We start from the raw sequence: 22,309 nt of genomic DNA, 5'->3' as shown, positions 1-22,309 counted from the left end.
TTGACATATCATAACCATATCCTGAAGACTAGGAAATGACAAGGAAAGTCTGATCACCCCCAAAGGAGCTCATAAATGTCACGACACCCGGGATTGCAGCTAAGAATTTCCAGTTAGCTGCTCCACGAAAGGCTCAATGGGTGTCCAGGATTTGTACTTCTTACAGGGAATCAGAAACTTCTCCTATCTGGGGAACTACTGAAACCATATACACTTGTAGATCCTGACAGTCATATATATATAAAAAAGAAGTGTGTATATTTTCTAGCATTCAAAAGGGTTTGTTATAGTATTGTCCCAATTCATTAGTTCATTACTCTGTTAGTTCCTCTGGAACCCATTCATATGCTGCTTGTCTCATCTTGCAAATAATCAGATATCTGAGCAACTCAAGTGCTATGATCACCAGACATTTTTGTTGTTGTTAAGGCTGCCCTTGGTTTTGGGGGATCTTACCATTATTCCATAGATTAGTTGACATTATAATGGACCCACTATGTTTTTCCAGGTTTTGTGTTGGTTACTGCAAAGCCTGTACAGATTGAAAAATTGTTAAGAGGAAAGACCCATTTAAGCATGCTAGCCTAATGGAATTACAACCTACAGACCTCTTCCTGGTGGCCAAAACTAAATGAAATTAATTGAGTAATTCTTCCTGCTCAGTTTGCAACATAACAGAGGGCCTCACTGATTGTACCCTTTCAGTCAGCAGGCAGGGGCTGAGCTCTTTCTACGCATGGGAAACGAGAATGTCAGGGAGAAGACAGACAGACAGTGAGTGGAAGGAGGGGGAGAAAAAGGTTGAGATCTCAGATATTTAAAAGTTGTCAGAAAAGTGTTGGAAGAGTTACACTGTCCAGTGTGCAAAGGAACTGAGAAGAAGATCCAGCAGGGGGCGGGCAAGTGGTCACCTAGTTAGGGCAATAAGGTTAGAGACCTTTCCACACTTTTTTCACACCTCTTGTCTGTCCTTAGACTGATATTCTTAGGGGGCAATTTCCTCCATCTTCTCGGAAGTCATTCTACCCTCTCTCTCCCTCCTTAGCTACATAGACAGCTAGAGGCTCTGTCTCTCAGCTTTCCTATCCTAAAATGTAGTTCCCTCAATAAAGGCAACTTTATCTTTAATCAGTGAGTCTGACTCTTCTCTGCGTACTTAGCATACTCTGCCAACACAAAGTGGTTCACCATATGTGGGGACCAAAGAACTTTAAATTATTAGAGCTAGCTTCTGGAGTAAACATTAGGTGTTTTTTTTAAAACTACAAAATCAGTTTACTATATGAATGCCTATGAACATGGCCATTTTAATGAAAAAAGCTCAAAAAGAATCTCATAAAAGGTCACTCCAGGTATAGAATAACAATATCAACCCTTTTCAGACCCAGGATCTACCTTTAACTCTGTCCTGAAGTATGGAATCCATTTATGTTATAAACCAACATCTCCTGAGATGGATCACTAAACACGAGGGGGATCATGGAGCAATAATTTGTATCATCATTCAGACCAAAAGCAAAGATAATATGATTGGACCAACAAAAGGATCTCACTCCAGGCTATTCAAGAAGCTGAATTTATAACTGAAAAGCATTATATTCAAACCTCCTTTCCACAACAGCAATACATAACCAGCTCCAGAACTGCTGAGCTAATCCTGAACTGTTATTTGCTCCCTAAACCCAAATACAACACAGTGTTTCAAACTGAGACTATCAATGCCATGAAGTCTACTTGTCATTTTTGAGAGGTGTGTCAGTAAAGTCTCAATATTATGGCTAGGAAAATGCAAGCCCAAACAATGTTGATCTTGGCAGCTACTGAGTATTTCTAATGCAAGCTCACACCAAGTCTAAAGCAAAGTGCTGGCGAAGTATTTTGCAACAGTACATCAGGAGGACAGTTCAATAAATAGGTAATTACCAGAGAGAGTGCATAGCTGGAATTACTCAAAATGTTATCACAGGCTGGCCTTTTCCCATCATTAACTGTTATATAAAAATGTGATGTGTCACAACCCTATTCTTCTAATTCATGAAAAAAGAACACACATAAGTCAATGAGATGCATATGAGATGCATAAAAGAAATCCAAACCAAATCATGAAAATTAAACACATTAATATACATTTTGCATGATTCACTCCAATGTAAAAATCACATTTTGTTGGTCAAAAATTGTATGGGTTTTTTTTTTTTTTTTTGCATAAAAGGACTATGCAGCACAGACAAAGAGTCAGCTTTTGCCTTGCTTTTTGTGTGAACGTTTAATTTGCATGAATATTTTTAAAAATGAAGATCGTTCTAACCACTTCAACTGCACTGATCACTAGATTGTAGAAAAACAAGCTAGCCACAACTGGAACTTGCAGAGTGTACTCAAACTACTAAGCGGTAAATCCGTGCACAAACAAGAATGGCACAGGCGCAGGCCTATGGTTCCCTAGGAAGGGAACAGACAATTAGCCAGGATGAGGTTTTTTTATTTGCATAATAGCTTGTAGAAGTGCCTACATTAATTTTGCAATTAACAAAAAACATTATGGTACTTGCTTGGATCTAGTCAATTTATGTGTACTTGCTTCTCCAGCTTTCAGATAAATAATCTAATTAGAATATTCAACAGTCAGCACCTCATTAAACAAAGCAAAGAGCAAGTCATCCCTGATACATAAACTACAGGTACACAGAAATGTTGATTATTGATTTTAAGTCTGATTAGAGACATTAGAAGTCTGATTAGAGACATTAGGAAAACAGACAGGAAAGAGTAAGCAAAACACAACAGCCCTCAAAACTCTTCCTCACCCTTCAATGCTGTTTTGCTGTTTTGCACATAGACATCTTCTTCTTAAGGGATGCTGATGCTAAAAACTCTAGAAATGAATTCCAACATCCATGTTTTGAAATATTTATTAATTTCTCCCATCAGTGGGTCTTTAGCATTAATTATGCTATGCAAGAGGGCATGCCACTGTGAACAAGGATCTTTTCTTTCCCCTTTAATGCAACAAGAACATTACACCTACTGAACAGCACACTTCAGAGGCAACTACAGACAAGGAAAACAGGTCTGGAGCTGCCATTTACCAGCTGCTCTGATAATAAGAAGGCAGGTGGGGGAGGGAGAGTAATTTTCTTCCTCAGGGTTATCTGCTTCACTTCTTAGCAAAGATCAATCATTGGGGGTTACCACATTATTTATTCCCAGTGATGTATTAAGAGTTTGAAAATGTTATAAAAACATTGCTTTAAAAGGGTTTTTGGATGCCATGGCTAAAAAATGGTTGGAAGACGTCTTCACAGCTAAAGGGGCCAAACAAAGTGCGAACAGTATTTTTTATGACATTTTCAGACTCTTAATACATCGTTGGGTAACCCCCATTTGGGTAACCCCCATATTGCGGTAACCCCCATTCTTTGGCAAGACTCACACCACAGCTGTATAGTAGTTTTTAATCTTTTGGCTACCTGGATTAGTATAAGAGAAGCAAGTAACAACACGCCCTGAACTTCTATAATCATTTTGTGCGTATGTGACAGGAATGAGATGTGCTACATGGTGACCAAGATACAGAACAGAAAATGTATCCAACCAACGAAAATCAGCAAAACCATGCCTTGTTGGTCTTCAGGACTACAGCTCACTAGAGTCTTTTATGCATGGCTGTTTCCCTCGCGGTCACCCCTCCAATGACTTTGGGTCTTTGTGCTGATTATGCATGCTGTTTCCGACTGTCAGCGACAACCTCACTCTCCCCAGGCCTTTCCCTCCTTTTTGTCCACATTTTCAAATTCAGGATAAAACAGGTCTCTGAAAATGTGGGCAAAACGTGCGAGGAAAAGCCAGGGGAGAGCAAGGCGACATCTGACAGTTGGAAACAGCATGCATAATCAACACAATCATCGGAGGGTGACGGCGAGGGCAAGAGCCATGCATGAAAGACCTAGAAATCCTAAGCGATTGCATGCATACATAATTCTAGAATGCAAGCTATGTCAAAGGATAAGAATTGTCCAAGGGATGTGGCAGAGAGTTCAGCAGCTGAAAGGTCCTTGAAATGTATAATGTAGATCAGGAAAATAAAAAATGAATTAGCAGAAGACAAGACAAGACAGCTACTCAGCAACATATCAGTACTGACTGAGAACTGTGTATTAGACTGCACATTTATGATTTACAAGCACTAGTAGAAACTCTCCCCTGGCTCATCTTCCAGGCTACTGGATAACAGAAGGTTAATAGCTCATCACATCCTGCAGCAGCCAAATTAGTTGTTTGCTGCTCTAATGGAAACCAATTACCTGGCTTTGACTTTCGCTTCCCTCACATAAAGCAGCCTGGATCTCCCTGGAAATGGCACTCTAGCCACTGCGCTTTCTGCCCCGGTAATTACTCTCTTGACATGCCCTGCTAAGTTTCACACCTGCTTAAACATCACAGGGGGCAAAGGGTCAGGCAGTCCCTCTATGCCAGCCATTTAGAGCAAAAAAAGCTTTCTACAAGGGAGGGGGGAAGCAATCCCATTCCAGGCACCTCCCATTCCCCTGCCTTTTATCTTATCATTTTGATCTATCAGAGATCACTTGTTACATTTGGACCTTACTCTGATCCCACAGCTTGACTAGGTTACTGACTTTGCCGACACATCCTCCAGCGTCATAGAAGACAAGCTGAGGTGTCACTACTGGACCAATTACAGGAAGACTTGAGGTAAGAAGCACACAGCATAATGGTACCAGAAAAACCTTAAGCAAATATCATATATATATATACAAAAACAAAGAGAAGCAAGTAATCCACACAATAATCTGATTTTCCAGTGCACATGTGCAATGAAGCTATAAATAGGTAAGGTAACAACATTCAAGAGGAGATACCATAGGATCATGAACACTGGCTTTGTTCCCCTAGACATCTTGCTCCAGAGCAATGGCTAAACAGTTTCTTTATGCAAACAAAACGTGGAACAGCACTACCTATTCATCAAAAGGACTGGAGAAAGCCACAATACAGGTCAATTAATCTCAATGTGTTAGGGCTAATAACTGCACTCTAAGGTAGAGGTACTAATAACCTAATTCAAGACTCAGCATCTCCTGTCAGAAATTTCTATCTGGTAATGGTAAAGATGCAGTCTGCATTGCATTATCCCACTACAGAAGCATACTGCTAAGATAATGAGGGGAGGTTAAAGCTCCTAGTCCTTGAGCTATCCAAATATAAAAGCCACATAAAACAGAAAAAAAATTCAATGCAGTGTGCAAGTTTTCAAGTTCTCCAGAACTCTTCCTCAGGTTAGATTTTTTTTTTTTTAAAGAAAGGACAGTGGGGAAAAAGAAGAGTTTGTTTTTATATGCTGACTTTCTCTACCACTTAAGGGAGACTCAAACCGCCTTACAATCACCTTCCCTTCCCCTCCCCACAACAGACACCCTGTCAGGGAGGGAGGTGGGGCTGAGAGAGCCTGAAGAGAGCTGTGACTAGCCCAAGGTCACCCAGCTGGCTTCGTGTGTAGGAGTGTGGAAACAAATCCAGTTCACCAGATTAGCCTCCGCCGCTCATGTGGAGGACTGGGGAATCAAACCTGCTTCTCCAGATTAGAGACCACTGCTCCAAACAACCACTCTTAACCACTATACCACGATGACTCTTTAGGAATCTTTCAAGCCATAGTCTCCTCATTAGTATCCTGTGTAGATGCTTTGCTACTTCAACTGGCACATCCCGCCAAGGAGTATGATCTGATAACCCTCCACATTCTATGCCCCATAATGTCAGGGAAGATTTCTGCATAGGATGCTAACAAAGAGATCTTAAGATCATGGGCTGACAATTTTTTTTCTCCCCTTCTTTTTTGTTTAATATCTAGCTTGATGAAGAATTCTACAGAACTGAAAGCTGGAACACTGAGTTGTGTTATTTTGGATGGTCTTGTTTTTGGATTTTGCTGTGAAGCAATGTGACTACTTACTGGAATAAGGGACACTCCAACAGGAGGGAAAAGAACCTGGGAAGTTTCAGAAGGTAATACTACTATTATAATTTGGTTTACATTGAGTCTTTACTTAGTGCAACAAATCAATCAATCTCCAGCATGGTTAATGTAAAGACTATTATGTTTTCTCTTTGCTCTTGGTCTTTGAAGGGACCTGTGTGTTCTGTTTGGTACCAGAGAAATCTCTGATCAGTTGCTGGTTGTTATGATTTCAATTGTATGGCTTCAATTTGTTGTTTCTTGTTCCCAGTATGCCAAGGGTGCAACCTGATACCACCCACACTCTATACCTACTGATGTAAGCAAAACATTCTACACAGGATGCTGGTGAAGAGGTTTAGGATCCACCATGATGAAGAGTTCAAGAGAACTCAAAAGCTGGCACACTATGTTGCATTATTTAGTTTAGTCTCACTAAACAACATTAAACTTCTGGATTTTGCTACGGACCAGCATAACCACCTACATTTTTTTTCATCCCTGCACTAATTTGCTAAAGTCAAGGTAGCAGCGTAAAGGAAAAGGGACTGGGAAAATGGCTCGTGATGAGAGCTGGAAATTAAGCACAGCAACAAAAAGGATGTTACTGCCTCCAACCTTAAGCCTTCCCAGAGAGCACACCACTTCCTGGTGCACAACTCCACTGGGGAAAGGTTAAGAACAGGGCCAAGGGAGCCATTCATTAACTTCAAAAGAAGGAAAGGCTTAACTGCATACAACACTGAAAACAGAGGCCTGGATATCAAAGAAGCTCCAATCTGCTTGCCTTGTGGGCTTTGTAGGAGAGAGACTCTATGGATTGTAAAGTTAGGCCACAAGTGGAATCTGAATTATTCACTGGTGACATAATTATGGGCCTTAGTTTCCCAGCTTTTTACTTGCAGAGCGAACACTGCTTCAACAGATCTGTAGATAATAATCCAGAAAACCTGATTTTCTGTGGAACTGATTATCTTTGAGACATTTTGTATTCATTTTGCTAATTTTGTACCTCAGTATCCTCTGCTACATTCTACCCAATTCTATTCAAGCACCAGAGCTGTGGTCTGGGTACCTTAACTTTGAGAATTCAGATTTCCATGCCGAATGTTTCTGTTCACTTAAACTGACAGTTACACACAAACAAATCCCCCCAAACCTAATATATTTAATCACGATAATTATACAAATTGCCATGAAGGTCACAGAGCAACTATTACTGTATCTCTGTGTATGAAGAAGGTCTAAACAAAACTGATAATCTCTGTGAAATGCCCAAATCTTTGTTATGTCCTTTAAGCATTACTATGAGTTCAAATACTTTCTCCCAAATTCAGCCAAGATCCAAGACTGCTAAAATTAAGACATTTTACAGCCCCACAAAGAAAATATGAAAAAGCAAGAAGAGTTTGGCTGCTTAGCAAAGATCATATTTGTCCTTCTTTTACCAAGCCTCCTCTATCATCCCTTGGCTTCCCCTTGGAAACATACGCCTGGCACAAGTTGCTGCAGTTCTTGTGTGATGCCCAGTCCCTGGATCGCTGTGCAGGATTTTTCTGCCCCCGCATGGCATAATGAAGGAACGACATGCCATTCAAAGAAATCTCTCCACTACCAATTGTTTACTCTCCACCCCTTCCACCACCCCCACCACCCCCACCCCGTTAACACAGACCAATAGAATTTCTCCTGACTCACAAGGCTCAGCCTTCCATCTTCAGAGGCAGCTTGTAAATAGGAGCAGGAGAGGGGGAAATGTTTGCACACACCGAGCTCAGACGCAAGATGAAACAAGCGGCAGGAAGGAACACAGCTGCTCAGTACAACCCAGAAAGGAGCGTACGAGGGTAAGAGCTCCCTTTTGGGCATTCCTTACTTTTTGCCAACATTTCCATTTTGGAATACAGAGATGTGCTCCCACCTGAGCCTCCTTTGTAATGGATCTGTACAAGAGATTCCTGCGTATGAGACGAGGATCCACTAATGGAAACTTCGGGCTCCAAGGATGCTTGGCTCAGCAAAAAAGGACACCAGATGATACCATTGGAGATTTTAAATTTAGCTCCAGAAAAGGTTGTGTTCCTTGCTCAAAATAAACAGGCACCTCCTAGGTGTCACATGGAAACTGAATGGCAGCATGTATCTGCAGCTCTGTGCTCTTCTTTTAGGAGTTGAGCAAACCAGCCGGAGTTTGAACAGGTGCTGCCCTAAATAATTTTGGATACATGGTGTGTCTAAGTGGACCCTCTTGAATTTTCAGAACCTAAAGCTCTTTTATGGGATTTGCCACTACATTTTCTCTCCCAAGTGACTGAACTTTGCGTCCATTTGAGATTTCCATTTCATTAATTTTGGTGCAAGAAGATCTATTTTAGGGATTCCCATTACTGTGCTCCGTGGCAGAGTTGTGTTTGACGTGAAAATTACTGTGACAGCTTGGTTCCATGCCGCTATTAACAAAGGAGGGGGAACCCATTGTTATATGATGAATATGCTTCCATTGGCTACAGTTATCCGGAAATTTCTTGGGAATCTGCTAGTATTCTTAGAACTGCTTGTTGAAGTCAGCACAAGTGATTCACCTGCCTTCATGAGATGCCCTCAGGCTTGCATTTGTACTGCTGATCTCTTGAGCTGTGCTAGACAGGAGCTTCACCAGATCCCTGTCACACTGCCCCCTACAGCCACCACCTTGGACCTCAGCCACAATGCCATTACTCACCTTCATGACCACTGGCTGGCCACCTTACCACGCCTTCACACCCTCAGGATCAGCCACAATCAGATCAATGACCTCTCGCAGCAGGTGTTCCACAATGCCATTTACCTTGTGCACCTGGACATGTCTTCCAACCATCTGCACGCTGTCAAGAAGCACTACTTTGAAAACCTTGTGAACTTGCAAGAGCTATTGCTATACAATAACAAAATTGTAGAAGTAGACGGAAATGCATTCGTCAAGCTCATCAGTTTGCAAAAGGTCTATCTGAGCTGGAATCGGATAGCTAAATTCCCATTCAGGTCCATTCAAGGATTCAAACACACTCACCTGAGGACCCTTGATCTTTCTGCCAACAATTTAAGCAGCATCCCTGTTGAAGTAATAGCAGCCTTGCCTGTCTACATAAAAAATGGTTTATATCTTCACAACAATCCCGTGAAATGTGAGTGCTCTCTCCATCAGATGCTTCAAGAATGGAAACATCGTGGCTTCAATTCCGTGCAGGATTTCACCGAAGAGCATACCTGCAAAGCCTATAGCAACGTTCCACGATCTATAGTCAATACCTTCAAGTACAAGTATTTTGAAAACTGCTCCAGAAGCCTAAAAGAACTGAGTATTCCAGAGATTGCCTGCAAAGTGGGAGTATCCTTAGTAATTCATTGCAACACCAGCCTTCATGACGACAATACCACCGTCTATAGGTGGATCTCTCCCAAGCATGAATTGTTCATGTACCCTGAGCACAGCGATGAGACACACAAAGTTTTACAAAATGGAAGCCTAAAGATTACAAATGCCAAGCTTTTGCATTCCGGTGTTTATGTGTGCGTAGCTATCAGCGAGCACCAAAAGATCAACACAACTTACGAAGTCAACATCACAGTCCAGCACCCCAAATTGGCTGACCCTTTCAACACTGGCATCACAACCCTCCTAGGGTGCGTTGTCAGTTTGTTACTGGTCCTCATGTACTTGTACCTCACGCCGTGTCGCTGCTCCAAGTGTTTCAAGAAGCCTGCAAGTGCTCCTCAAGACTGCAGTGCCCAGTCATCCATACTAAGTACCACCCCACCAGCCACAGAAGGGCCGAATCGCAAAATCAGCACAAACAAGCATGTTGTTTTCCTAGAGCCCATCAAGGAGGCTCAGAACGGCAAGGTCAGACTGGCTGTTGGCGAGAACTTTCCTGATGCTAAAAGCCCCAGGCTCCTGCCGCTTAAGTTGGACTCTGAATCCATCAGTTCAGTCTTTTCAGATCACCCTATCATGTCCTTTGAAGCAGAAGAGCTGTCACGGGCAGATGGGTAGCAAGCAATCCCCAAGATGTATGTAACTGTGGAGTGGGGGGCAGAGAAGCATCAAACTTGTTTTCCATTGTGGAAGGAAAATACATGTATAGTGAGAAACTCATGAGGGAGTTTCTCACCAAAATGTATAGAGAATTTCCCCTTGGATGGTGGATGATGGATCATTCTTATCATTTCCCGTGATTTCCCTCATCAGAAGGAGTGAGGCCTTTCCTTTTAGCAATTCCAGTCTGACTGCTTTAGAATCTATTCATTATACACCACAAAGGCACCAATCTTCGACTAAAGAAGAGACTGAATGCTCTTTACGCACACCCAAGGACTGCAGCCTGCTCTATGGAAGAGACAGTATGTTGCAGCAGAGGGAATCCCACTCACTTTAGAAAACTGCTGTATAATTTAAGCTTGTGTTACAGCATTGACCTTCAGAGGATAAACATTTGCTATAGAACAAGCCTGTATTTCTGGACAAGAAAAGAGACTGCCCTCACCACCTAAACAGGGGACTCTTCCTACTTTTTGAACTGCTTTAGTCTGATAGTGCTTGCAATGTTCCTGAGCCCACTCTTTCCATTATGAGGGCTTCTCTAAGCCACTCACAGCATGGTTAAAAACTGAAGCAACGCTCCATGCAGGGAGGTTACTAGCCCTGCTCAAGATGACCACTTCACATTCTTGGATATGTGCAGTCAGCCACGTAAGTGAGAGAAACTATCAAAGTTAATTGTGCGCTTGAACCAGGTTAACAAACTGTTTTATTTAGCTGAAATACCAAATGTGCTGCCTGCCATATATTGGGATTCACGTCTAACAAGTGACTGTTTTCTAGGTTTTGGTCTCTAATTGCAAGCAGGCAAGCTTCAAGGTTAGATAACAGAATCCCACTAGTTCACAAATATGGTGTTTTTGGATAGTTGCAGCAGCAGAAAAAAATTATCCTTGGACTAGACTGGAAAAGGGCAAATTATTCCCCTTGATTTCAGCACAACATAGGGGATTTTTTTGTTTTGTTTAAGACAACGGGCATTCAGAGGAAAAAGGATGGTATTCTACACAGACTGCTGATACTGTTTGCTTTTTTAAAATAAATAAATAAAATGTACGGTTAACCCATGGCTGGCCAATTTATTCAGCTGACTTATTGGGTGGGAGGTGTTAAATGATTAGCTTTATTAAAGGAAGTCATTCAAAGCTAGAATTTCCTTGTTCCCTCGGTTCCATTAAAGCAGCTGTAAATAATCACATTGTGAAATGCATCGTTTATGCCAGGGGTGGGGAACCTTTTTCCTGCCAAGGGTCATTTGCACATTTATGACATCATTCAGGGGCCATATCAGGTGTAGATCTCCCAGTGGGGGGAAGAGGTGAGGGTTGCCAGGTCTCCAGCCACCACCTGGAGGTTGGCAACCCCAGGGGAGGCCACACAGAGAAGGCCTGCAGGGTGCCCCCCCTCCCCCCTCCCAGGTGGAAGGGCAGCCAGCAGTGGGCCCGAGCAAACGAGGTGCCAGGGAGGCGCAGCCCACAGTTGATCGGTAAGGGAGGAAGGAAAACAAAGAGGAAAAGGGAGGGAGGGAGAAAGGGAGAGAAAGGGAGAAAGAAATAGAGAGAGAGGGAGAAAGAAAGAAAAGGACGGAGGGAGACAAAGAAAAGGACGGAGGGAGACAAAGACAGAGACAGAAAAAGAGGGAGAAAGAGGGAGAGAAAGGAGAAAGAGTGACAGAAAAAAAGAAAAGAGAGAAAAGCCTTCCCCACACACACACACACACACACACACGCTGGCCCCACGCGACTGGGCCCTAGCCTCCCCTGCCCACACACACCCGGCGGCGCACAGAGCCCCGCGCGACCGGGCCCCAGTCTCCATGCCCTCTCCTCCCCAGAGTCCACAAAAGGGCCCCCCCGAAGCCCAATCGGCTCCTGCATGCATGCTCTGCCGCCGGGAGCCGCCAGCCTCTTTCCCCCTCCCTCTCGCTGCTCAACAGCCGACAGTCGGCGAGAGGAGGTCCAAAGGGCGCCGCAGCGCCGCTGTAAGCCGTGGTGCCAGGAACACCCTCTGGGAGGGCCGGCCTGCGCCCCGCCTCTGCAGCAGGGTCCCAGAGCTCCCGAGGGCCACAAAAAATGTCCTCGGGGGCCGCATATGGCCCCCGGGCCTGAGGTTCCCCACCCCTGGTTTATGCACATAATACCTATGATCCAACCATGCCTCGCTCAGTGCTCCCCATGCACAAAGAGTCTCACACGAATGACTTCTTTTCTCTCTGAGAAGGGCAGATTTGCTTGGGAGAACCAGCTAATTAGGCAGGACTCCAACCAGTGTAATGTTAACCTGGGGATAGATGTCCTCTCACATTACAAGTGTATTGAATACTTATTTTTTAAAAATATATATTTTCATCCAAAGGTTTCTTTGCCTTTGCTACAATGTGGGACAGAGCTGCCTCCTACCTTGTCTATTATCACTTAATACTCCTCTCACAAAGTACCAGTTACAAATCCATGCTGATCCAAACACAAGCAGGCTGGGCAAATGTGGCTACTGTTGATAAATCCAAATTATAACATAATTTAGATAATGTTTCTATTTAGGATATGTATATGCCACATTTCCCATTTAGAAATTGCTCAAAGATATGACCGAGTAGCTATCAGTCTGAAGATGCAAAGAGAGAACTGGAACACACAAAGACTAATGAAAGCAATTGTAAATTGAGTCTGTGGGGCAGAGGTTTATCATTATTTTACTTTTTTCAGAAATGCTTGCTTTGGAAGTAGTTGGTGGTATTGAGAATGAAATGGAGATGTGAAATGGTGCAGAGACCACCACAGAGCAGCACAGGCTGCACTGGATGGACTATATGGCAGAAGGTACCACCGCCACTTCAAAAGTGGGGTCGTAAAAAAACAGCTTAGAACTCCAGAACACTATGATCATTGTCGATTACTTATACATAGCTTTGTATATAATTGGATGGATTTTTAAAGCTTTGGCAACTCCCTGGATTCTTAAAAAATCAGGTCTGAAATCAGAAGCAACAGTTTCCCCATAGCATCACTTTAAGAAGGGAATGAAGAATGGTGGCCAGTGATTCAATCACCAACCATTAAAGTGGTCTACCTGTTGCCTCAGACACCACTTTCTCCTCATTTCTTTCATCTAGATTGGCAGCTGGCATCCAAGTGGCATTTTTCAGAGGAGACAGATTTGTCTGAAAGCCTCTAGTTGATGACTCCTATTTTATTGTTTGTTCGGCTCACCCTACCCCAAAGGCAATTTTTGGGTACCAATTAGTATTTTAGACCCTTAATTATCTTAATTAAAATACTAGCAAACTCCTACAGTATCTCTAGCCTCAAAAGCTTGCTTGAATAAAGAGCTCTTGCATTACTTATGAAAACTATCAAGGCTAAGACTGTCCTAGCTCTGAGGAAGAAAACAATTCCAAACGTGTGACAGGGCTATCAAGCAACCTCTCTATGTACTTAGAACATGGAGGATATAACTGACAGATCAATCTCTGCTGATCATAGAGACTGCTGGGGAGGAGCAAAGATGTAGTTGATTAGTACCGTCAGGACTCACATGGTTTAATCATATGCCTCGTTCTACCACTATTGTGGATACTTGGGAGTAGCACATCTCTACTTCTTACAGAAACTTGAAACAAAAAGAAATGGGGAGCTGAGCAGCAGGCAAGGAATCTCCCCTCCCACATACATGGTGCAGACCCAACTGTCAACGATACACTGCATTCCTGGTTAAGTCCCCTGTGAAGGAGAGGAAGCACTTAGATTCCTATCAAAAAACAGGGCAAACATTCCATCTCTGTGCTGAGCCCACAACAATGAAAGGCAGCTGCTTCCACTTCAAGGATCTCTTTGGACAGGTTCTGTAATTTCTAAAGCCATATTTACTAACTCGGCAGATCAAATGATATTAACCCAAGGGCTCTGGTTTATCAAACGGTGAGGAGAGTACAGAATTCTCTTTGACTAAATTTTACTCTGTGCATATTTTGGCTTCCTTCCATATGTGTGACCTTGCCACTTCCGGAGAGAGGGACACATCTTAAAATACTACTCAGGAATTTCAGATTTGTGCCCAGATGACTGAATTTCTGCTTTAGCCCACCTAATTAATGTTGAAGGATCAGGACTGTAAGCATAGGACTCAGCCAAGAACCATAGTGAATTTCTTGACTTACTGTAGACAGCAGAAGCAGTGCTGGACTGTCTTTAAACCACATATGAGCCACAGAGACTATAACATTGCCAGAGCTTCACCTATGCTGTGACTGGAGTTCGAAGCAATGCACTTAGATGAAAAGCTCGACAGAGTTGGGACAGACTGTTTTCCACACAGTATATCCTATTCAACATACCCTTAACTTCAAAGTAACCTCAGTTCCATATTTGCATCCTACTTTCAGTATTGCCTTGCTTAGTTGTAGGGCTTACCCAGCACAGGAGGCTGAGGTTTTTTTCCCCTTCTACATTTAATTGTGTGTGTTAATGGGATTTGTTCCCGCAGCCTTTCGGAAAGGGGAAGGGAGGATGACGGTAGCACCAGCAGTTTCTATTCCTGCATTTCTTTTGAGTGTTTCTAAATACATTCGAGCAAGGTCACTGTGACATCCATAGCACTGTACTTCTGAAACCATCACCACAGATCCTTTTACCAAGGCAGTTCACCTTCAGTGCTTTGCTGGCTCTTTTGGAGTCCTAACAAATGAAATGGATCATCAGCACAAAATTCAGTAAGTAGGCGGAAGTCCCTTATTCTTTTAAGGGGGAAAGGGAATCGCAAAGAACGGTCTTCATCTCAGTCATTCCTTGAAGTGACTAGAGGGCTGAAAAAAGGGGAGGAAAAGGCTATCTCAAAATGTTCATGCTTCTGAGATGCCACTAAAATTGTTCTGTAAGGACTGGTTAATAGTGGGGGGGGGGGAACCCACACAGGCCATCCATTCCAGTTAAGAGAGGATGGGATGCAGAGATTTCTCCCACACCTTGTTTGGATTGCGGCGCGCGCACACAGATCCATTTGTACATTTACAGGTGTTAATTAACTTGGTTTTGACAACAGTAAGCAGCATTTTAAAAAATATTTTTTGTTTGATTTTGATGTCTGGAATTAACGTGCGTCTGGAGGTTATTTTTCATCTGTTCTAATCTGGTCAGACAAACTGTAAAAAATACTGTGACATGCCCTGCATCTTTAGAGTTGAATTGGTGAGATATTTAAACATATACATTTTAAAACACATTTTTTAATCCAGCAGGAAAGATTTGCAGCTGCTGGCTAACAGATCACAATGGACATGCTGAGCTTCAGGAAAGAAATCTTAGTAAATGAGATGCTCCCACCACAGGGAAAGGCAGTGGAAAATTGGTGCTCGTATTACTTTCTCTCATGGCAGCTCCCAGGGATATTCTCAAATCGCAAAACAAAACAAAACAAAAAAGCTACAAAAAGCTACCAAGGTATTCTCCTTAGGTAAGCTAAACAAGCAGAAAAGGTAAAAAAGCCAAAAACAGAATAAACTCGTGCTGACCTTTTCAAAATCTTCCAAGTAAGTGCCCAAGATGTATGCAATAAAATACAAGCTAATTATATATTACGCAATTATATTTTGTTCAAGAGAACCCAAACTCTCCCCTTCCTCCCTCCCCACTGACTGTGGCTCCAGCTCCCCCCCCCTTTACTACTGGCTCTGCTTTCCTCCCCACCAACTGGGTTTTGTCTTCCACTCTCCACCTGCCGCCTCCAGCTCGCCTCCTTCTCTCTTGGTTATGGCTGCTTCTGCCATGACAGTGGATACGAATCGCCACTTGAATTCCAGGATATATTTTTGTGACACATGCAGATGTTGCTACTTATGTTTGGGAGGGTGTGGCTGCTACATTAGGTGGAGGCTACTATTTTATGGCCACCATCTAAACCAGTGGTTCCCAAACTTTTCGGGCCACCGCCCCCTTGGTTCCACAAACTCAACCCGAGCGCCCCCTGCCCTATCCAACAACACAGTTGAAGGGGCCCACCTCTAGCGCCCCCTGCTGCCCCCTTGCCTCTTAGTGCCCCTCTAGGTGATTCCACTGCCCCCAGTGGGTGGTACTGCCCACTTTGGGAACCACTGATCTAAACAGATCTTCAGACAACACAGTATCTCCTAGGACAAATAATATACCTTTAAAACCATTCTCAGGGAAGCAGTGCTTAATCTTAGCTCCATTATTCCATTCTTCCTAGTCCATTCAATCAAAGAAATCTCAAAATGTATTTCTAAGCATGTGTGAGAGACTGGAGAGGAAACCGTACTGCCTCCTGGAGATGAGGAATCCTGGAGAGTGTGTCACCAAAAGCAACCGCTACCCAAATTCAACTGCAGGTCTTTAGTGCCCCTAAACAGAAACTAAACATGAATACAAGCTCAGAAACCTGCACAAATTGTACTACCCACAAGCTCAGCAAACTAGGCAGAGCAACATCATCCAGAATGAGTAAAGGAAGCAGACAAGTGTAAGCCACTTCTGAACCTACTGGGCTCATTTTCCAAGGTCGCCATAAGTTAACTGTGACTTGACAGCACATACAGCACAGATGGAAAAGGCCTCTTAAAGATGCTTTTCAGAAAAAGGAAAGGATAGAGATGAACCACTGCCACTAATCCAAGAGTGAAACATGCACAGATTTATGCCGCTGCTGCACTAAAATAATTGCACAGGGTGCTCCTGTTTATATTTATGACTTATTGCAAGACCTAGTGTGTGCTTCTCCCTGTTAAGGACGTGCAATAACCAGTTTGGGGGGCAGCAGAAACATTATGGATTATTAATCTGCACTTCGATCACCAGTAATGACAAGGGTCTCATTTCAGTTATGGAAATGGGTCTTCTTATACTGGCTATACTGGGGCTTCTTATACTGGCTTCTTATACTGAATGTTCCCCAGCTCTAAGTTGCCAGGAAACACTGCAGAAACAAAACTGGGGAAAGGGAATGTGGCTTAGTCATTGAATACATGCTTTGCATGCCAAAAGTAGGGGTTCAGCCCTGGGCTTCTCCAGTGAAAGGATCTCAAGAATCAGGTGTTGGGAAAGCTCTTTACACTGTTTGCTACCAAGTAGATCTCCAAGGTCTAAGGTAGGGAGACAAAGCTGAGCTAGGAGGACCAATGGCCAGGCCTGGCTCAGTGTAAGTCAGTTTCATATATTAACATGGACAGTGAAAAAAAGTCTTGTGGTGACGTAATCAATTAATTGTGGCATAAGTGTTTGTAAGCTAGACCATTCATAAGACAGTGATTTGTTCATATTTAAAAATTCTGCCCTTCAAAAGCATGAAGCAGCTGTTTAAAAAGTAACTCTACAATATATGATCACCCCCACCCAAAAAAAATCATACTTCATCCAACCACACAAAAATCAGTCACAAATACTAGAACTCACAAACTAACTGATCCACTTTTTGTTTTCAGAAAACATAGAACTTTGTCCCACGAAGTCTCATTTACTTCAAAGAGAGCTGAAAATTGCATCAGGCCCTGCTGGCAAGAAGTATCTAGCAGTGCCATCCTCAGCCTTGTAACCCCATAATCACCATAGGTCGGAAGTGACAGCACTTAACACACACACACAACCCCATGGTCATCACTAGATTACGAAGGGTGTGACTGTGCTTAGGGTAGCACTGCAAACAGATTTAATTCCTACTAGTTAAATTAATTTACCTAGTCATTTTTATGGACAGTTTTTTTTAGTCAAAATAGTTTTGGCAGACTATTTTTAAGACTGTGTACAAACTTAGCCTTAATGTGGGGAAATCACAACTTTCAGGCCCTGAAAATGTTCTAACAAAACGAGTGATATATACCTGACTTCCTCCACAGGAGGGCACATTTGTCCTATCATTAGCCAGAGTGAGAATGTATCCCTTAGATCTAGGTGGTGATAGTAAACTAATCAGCCCTGACCTGGATGGCCCAGGCTAGCCTTATCTTGTCACATCTCAGAAGCTAAGCAAGGGTCAGCCCTGGTTAGTAATTGGATGGGAGACCACCAAGGAAAGCCAGGGATATGCAGAGAAAGGCAATGGCAAAACCACCTCTGTTAGTCTCTTGCCTTGAAAACGCTATGAGGTTGTCACAAGTTGGCTGTGACTTGATGGCACTTTACACACACAGTAAACTAATCTGCTTTGAGCTCTGTGAGTAGGGTGATGTACAGATCTAAACAGGTCTGCCATTCAGCCCCCCACAGGTCAGCTTAGGCCTTCCCTCAGATTTTGTCCAACAAAGAACTAAATCCACAAAGGAACGCAAGAGACAGATAAGGAATGTAACACAGAGAAACTTAAATAGCTCTGAGGGGAACAGCCATTATGTGGCTGCAACTCTTCCAACCCTGGCATCCACAAACATCAGCAGTTTTGCAGCAATAAGCCCGGCAGCCTCATTACCAGCGGCTGCATTTAAGAGGCAAAATTTCAAAGTACAAAAGGCTTAATAAAAATCTTACTTTACCCAGGGTTGCATTAGTTAAAAAAAAGAGAAAGAAATCCAGCTTCTCTGATGAACAGGACTTTGAAGGGTAATGCCTGTCCCTTAGGAATGCACCATGCTCTTTCTCAGCAAATACAACAGCCAACAGAGAACCCAAACCATTGCCAAGTTCAGAGCTTCTAAACTGCCTGAACATCAAGATAATGGGTCAGCATAAAACACTAATGTTTCACCAAGAGAGAGCAGCAGAAAGCTATCTGAGTCATTCTCCCCACCTACCAAAAAGAAAAAAAAGAGGCAACTCAGCAGTAAAGTCCTTTCAGAGAAAGTAGTCTGTAGAGAGGTTATTCGTAGAGAAGGTAGGCAGATGGCTCCATATCCTCTCATTGCCCCACATTTAACTAGCTGCAACAGAAAAGGGAAACACTACTTCAGGCAAGGACATAAATCAGATGGCTGTAGACCGTGGGAACTGGACACCATCTTGTGGGGAAGCTGCCATTTCTAATCTTGGCTACACTGTGAGCTGCCAGCACTACAGCCTAGATGAGGAGCTACCAGGAATCTGGCTAAATTCTCATGAAAATGAAAAATAATGGCTTGCCACTGTTGAGAGTAGCCCTTCAGTAGAAGGCTGCGTTCCCTCAACTCCTTCCCCAGGCACAACACTTTAGTGAGGATCCCGGTACAAAATCCACAGCAGAAAGAGGTAGAGGCCAAAACTTGGCAAAAGTCTGGAACCTGTGCACTGCAGTGCCTCTGCCAAATGAAGAGCAGACTGGCCACAGAGTCTGCACTCCAATCAGATGGCCAATTTCTTGTGGGGGAGAGATGCATACTTATGTCTTTATATAAACATTTTTAGCCTCTCCCCTATCATTTCAGGTCCCCACCCTTGAAAAAATTAGACAGAGCAGCAGAATCAGGAGAAATCACACTCATAACTCTCTGAACTCATTGGTGGTATTTTTTAATGTGAGCCTTAAACACACACACACACACACACACACAACAAAGTTGGAAGCTGTGTCTAAGGGCAGCATTACATGGTCTGGGCACCACCACTGGGAAGACTGTATCATTTGTCACCCACACTCCACTCCACCTTTGGAAGTGGGGGCACTCAGAGCAGGGCTTCCCCAGAAGATGGGCAGGTTCGTATGGGAGAAGATGGTCCAGAGTAAGCCTTTTTATCCATCCTTTTATAGGAAACAGCCTGGCTGCACTGAACACAAATTATACTCAGTGATACAGGTCAGTTCAGCAATTTAAATCAGAAATACCAGACAAGTCACTCTCAGGGTGGCCCTGATGATTAATCACCACAAGCTACTTTGAAGGAAGAAGGGATCCTTAACCCACATTAACACCACTCATCTTCCCAAGACACACACATCCATATATGGGATCAAGCCTGCCTTCCCTGCTTTCTCTTGGGTTGAACTGGGTGCCCCATGCTCCTAGAAAGGCTGTTAATAATTTTACAGACAGTCTCAAGACCAAAAGGAGAACAGCATAGTTCATTCTTGGCAACTAATTAAAATTGTACACTCATTTCTAGCCTGCACTGTCAACTCAGAACTCCTAAGTCTCCCCCAGAATCTCTTTCTTTCAGAAAGTGTCCTATCATCCTAATTACCCTGGAACGGTTATACTGCACTGTCGTGTTATTTGATCTCCAGAAACTTGGCACTAAGGAGAAAGCAGTTCAGCCAAGGCTACCAATGCCCCCATTTTTATTAACTCTGTGAGTAGTTGTTCTTGAGAAAGCTCCTGGAAACAATACCTTTGGGTTTTTCACAGTTTACCAAACAACAGATTATAGTTCACAGGGAAAAATTCTGTATACTCCCACACATACACTCGCATAATAGAGCCAAACACAAACCTATAAAGGAGTCATTCTCATCTACAGGAAAAATATTGTTAAAACCAACAATGAGTCAAGATGCTGTACATACCCACAAAGATTTTTTTTTTCTTAACAGCTCATCTTATGCTGGTACAGTGCCACTTGCCCAGACTAACAATTCCTCCCAGGTGAGTAGCTTGCCAAACCCCCGTTATTCATATTCCCCCGCAACACGTAAGTATTTGTGCACAAGTAGGCTGGTAACTTTTCTGTCTACCGGTATATTGCTGTTTTAGCAACAACCCAAACTGCTCAGAGTTTCTTCTTCATTAGCAACCATATTCAAGGAAGGGATACAAATACAACTGATGTTTTCATTTGATTGCTTGGATACAGAAGGTAGGATTTAGGACAAAACATCCATTATTGTGAAGACTGAAATAAAACTGCCAGAACTTGCCATATAATATGAATTTTAAAAAAAATTCACTCCAATTGCACAAGAAACTAAACAGTATATAAAACCAGTCTATACAATAATCACAATATAAGCAGAACGCATTTAACTAAGATATATCAAAATCTACTCTCTTTTTACTACTGGCCACAAAAAGCCAAACCAAAGAAAAGATGTTTCACGCTGCCTCTGAACACAGGAAAGCTCACATGGATTCACATGCTTCCAAGGGGAAGGAGTTCCATAACCTGGCAGTTACCACAGAGACATGACCTTGATGTTTTCATCTGGCATACAGATTTTAAGGGTCATGGGAGAACTCAGTGGAGAAGACAGTCCTTCAGATATATTGTTCCAGCCGCAGACCTGTAACACTAAGCACTCATGAGTCACAGCTGCTTTCTCACAGTCATCTTTGTATGGATTTATTACCACACAGCGATCACAGCTCTGTGATAAGAGGGACGGAATGTAAGGAATCCCTTTTTTAAACCACTGATATATGCATAAAAGCTCTTGCATAAAAGTGTTGTTTCAGAGCATACACATGTTTCTTACAGTGCAATTTTATAAGCAGAATTACACTTTTCTAAGTCCAATGAATTCAAGGGTAGTACTCTGCTTAAGATTGCACTGTACAGGACTTTTTGCAGAAAAGCCAATGGACTTTCCCAGGGTTGCACTGTACAAAAGCAAAGCTCACACTTGAGCCAATTTTCTCCACGTTTGGAGTCAAACACCGATAGTGTTGGATGGCTGCAGAAAGTTGCAGCTCTGAACAAATCTTTATACTGAGAACATCGCAAAGGCTCACTAAGCAACAACTTTGGTACAATACATATCTTAGTCGACCTCAATAACAGCAAAACTTTATGACTACTTCCTTCATCCTACAAAAGCCTAATGTTCTGGAAAAGGTGAGCAAATGGCTTAGCTGGTATGAAGGCTTGTTCAGGCTCTCCCAACAGTAGAAAGCAGCTCATTTCCCCCCACGTCCACCACCAAATGAAGCCCTTCTCTTTGTATAATGTATTTATTTATTTAAATTTATAACCCGCCCTCATTCCCAGCCAGGCTGGGCTCAGGGCAGATAACAACATTTCAAACATCATAAAACCATAAAACTCAAATTAAAACAGCAACCATCACCATCATCAAACCCATATTAATATAAATGAGTATCAAATAAATACCCACTAAAATACCAATAAGATGGCTCTCAGTCAAGTAGTAATAGTGATAATAATAGCAGCTACGGAAGACAGGTCAGCCAGCTAAACCCCGTAGAGTTGATGGAAAGTGGGGGAGAGATTTACAATTATACACCCATTGCCAAAAGCTTCTCATTAAATTGAAGAATCCTAATTATAATTGCCATTATGTACAATGACAACACTTTCCTTGACTTCAGCTCTATGAACTGAAATGGGAGCCAAGTGATGCCCATCTTGGTTCCACTATACTGCCTCTGCAGCTTAGCAATGACACTGGGT

The 22,309-nt window shown here is 42.8% G+C and overlaps 2 protein-coding genes across 3 annotated transcripts in view; one reads left to right on the top strand and one right to left on the bottom strand.

The window, feature by feature from the left end:
• RNF123 (ring finger protein 123) overlaps positions 1-22,309 on the bottom strand; it is a 111,195-nt gene that overhangs the window by 25,556 nt on the left and 63,330 nt on the right. The gene's annotated exons all lie outside the window — the stretch shown is intronic.
• On the top strand, positions 7,751-10,792 carry AMIGO3 (adhesion molecule with Ig like domain 3). 2 transcript variants are annotated; one of them, XR_008933479.1, is made up of 2 exons: positions 7,751-7,824; positions 10,590-10,792. XR_008933479.1 is itself a non-coding variant. In XM_056853980.1 (2 exons), exon 1 carries the CDS (start codon positions 8,460-8,462, stop codon positions 10,008-10,010), a length of 1,551 nt encoding a protein of 516 aa, XP_056709958.1. In that variant the 5' UTR covers positions 8,395-8,459; the 3' UTR covers positions 10,011-10,027; positions 10,590-10,792. The 2 variants fall into 2 exon arrangements, 1 of the variants encoding a protein (XP_056709958.1); XM_056853980.1 differs by lacking the exon at positions 7,751-7,824 and adding an exon at positions 8,395-10,027.

The sequence above is a fragment of the Euleptes europaea genome, chromosome 1 (genome assembly GCF_029931775.1).
Source record: "Euleptes europaea isolate rEulEur1 chromosome 1, rEulEur1.hap1, whole genome shotgun sequence".
NCBI classification, from domain to species: Eukaryota; Metazoa; Chordata; class Lepidosauria; order Squamata; family Sphaerodactylidae; genus Euleptes; species Euleptes europaea.
This window is presented reverse-complemented; position numbering and strand designations above follow the sequence as displayed.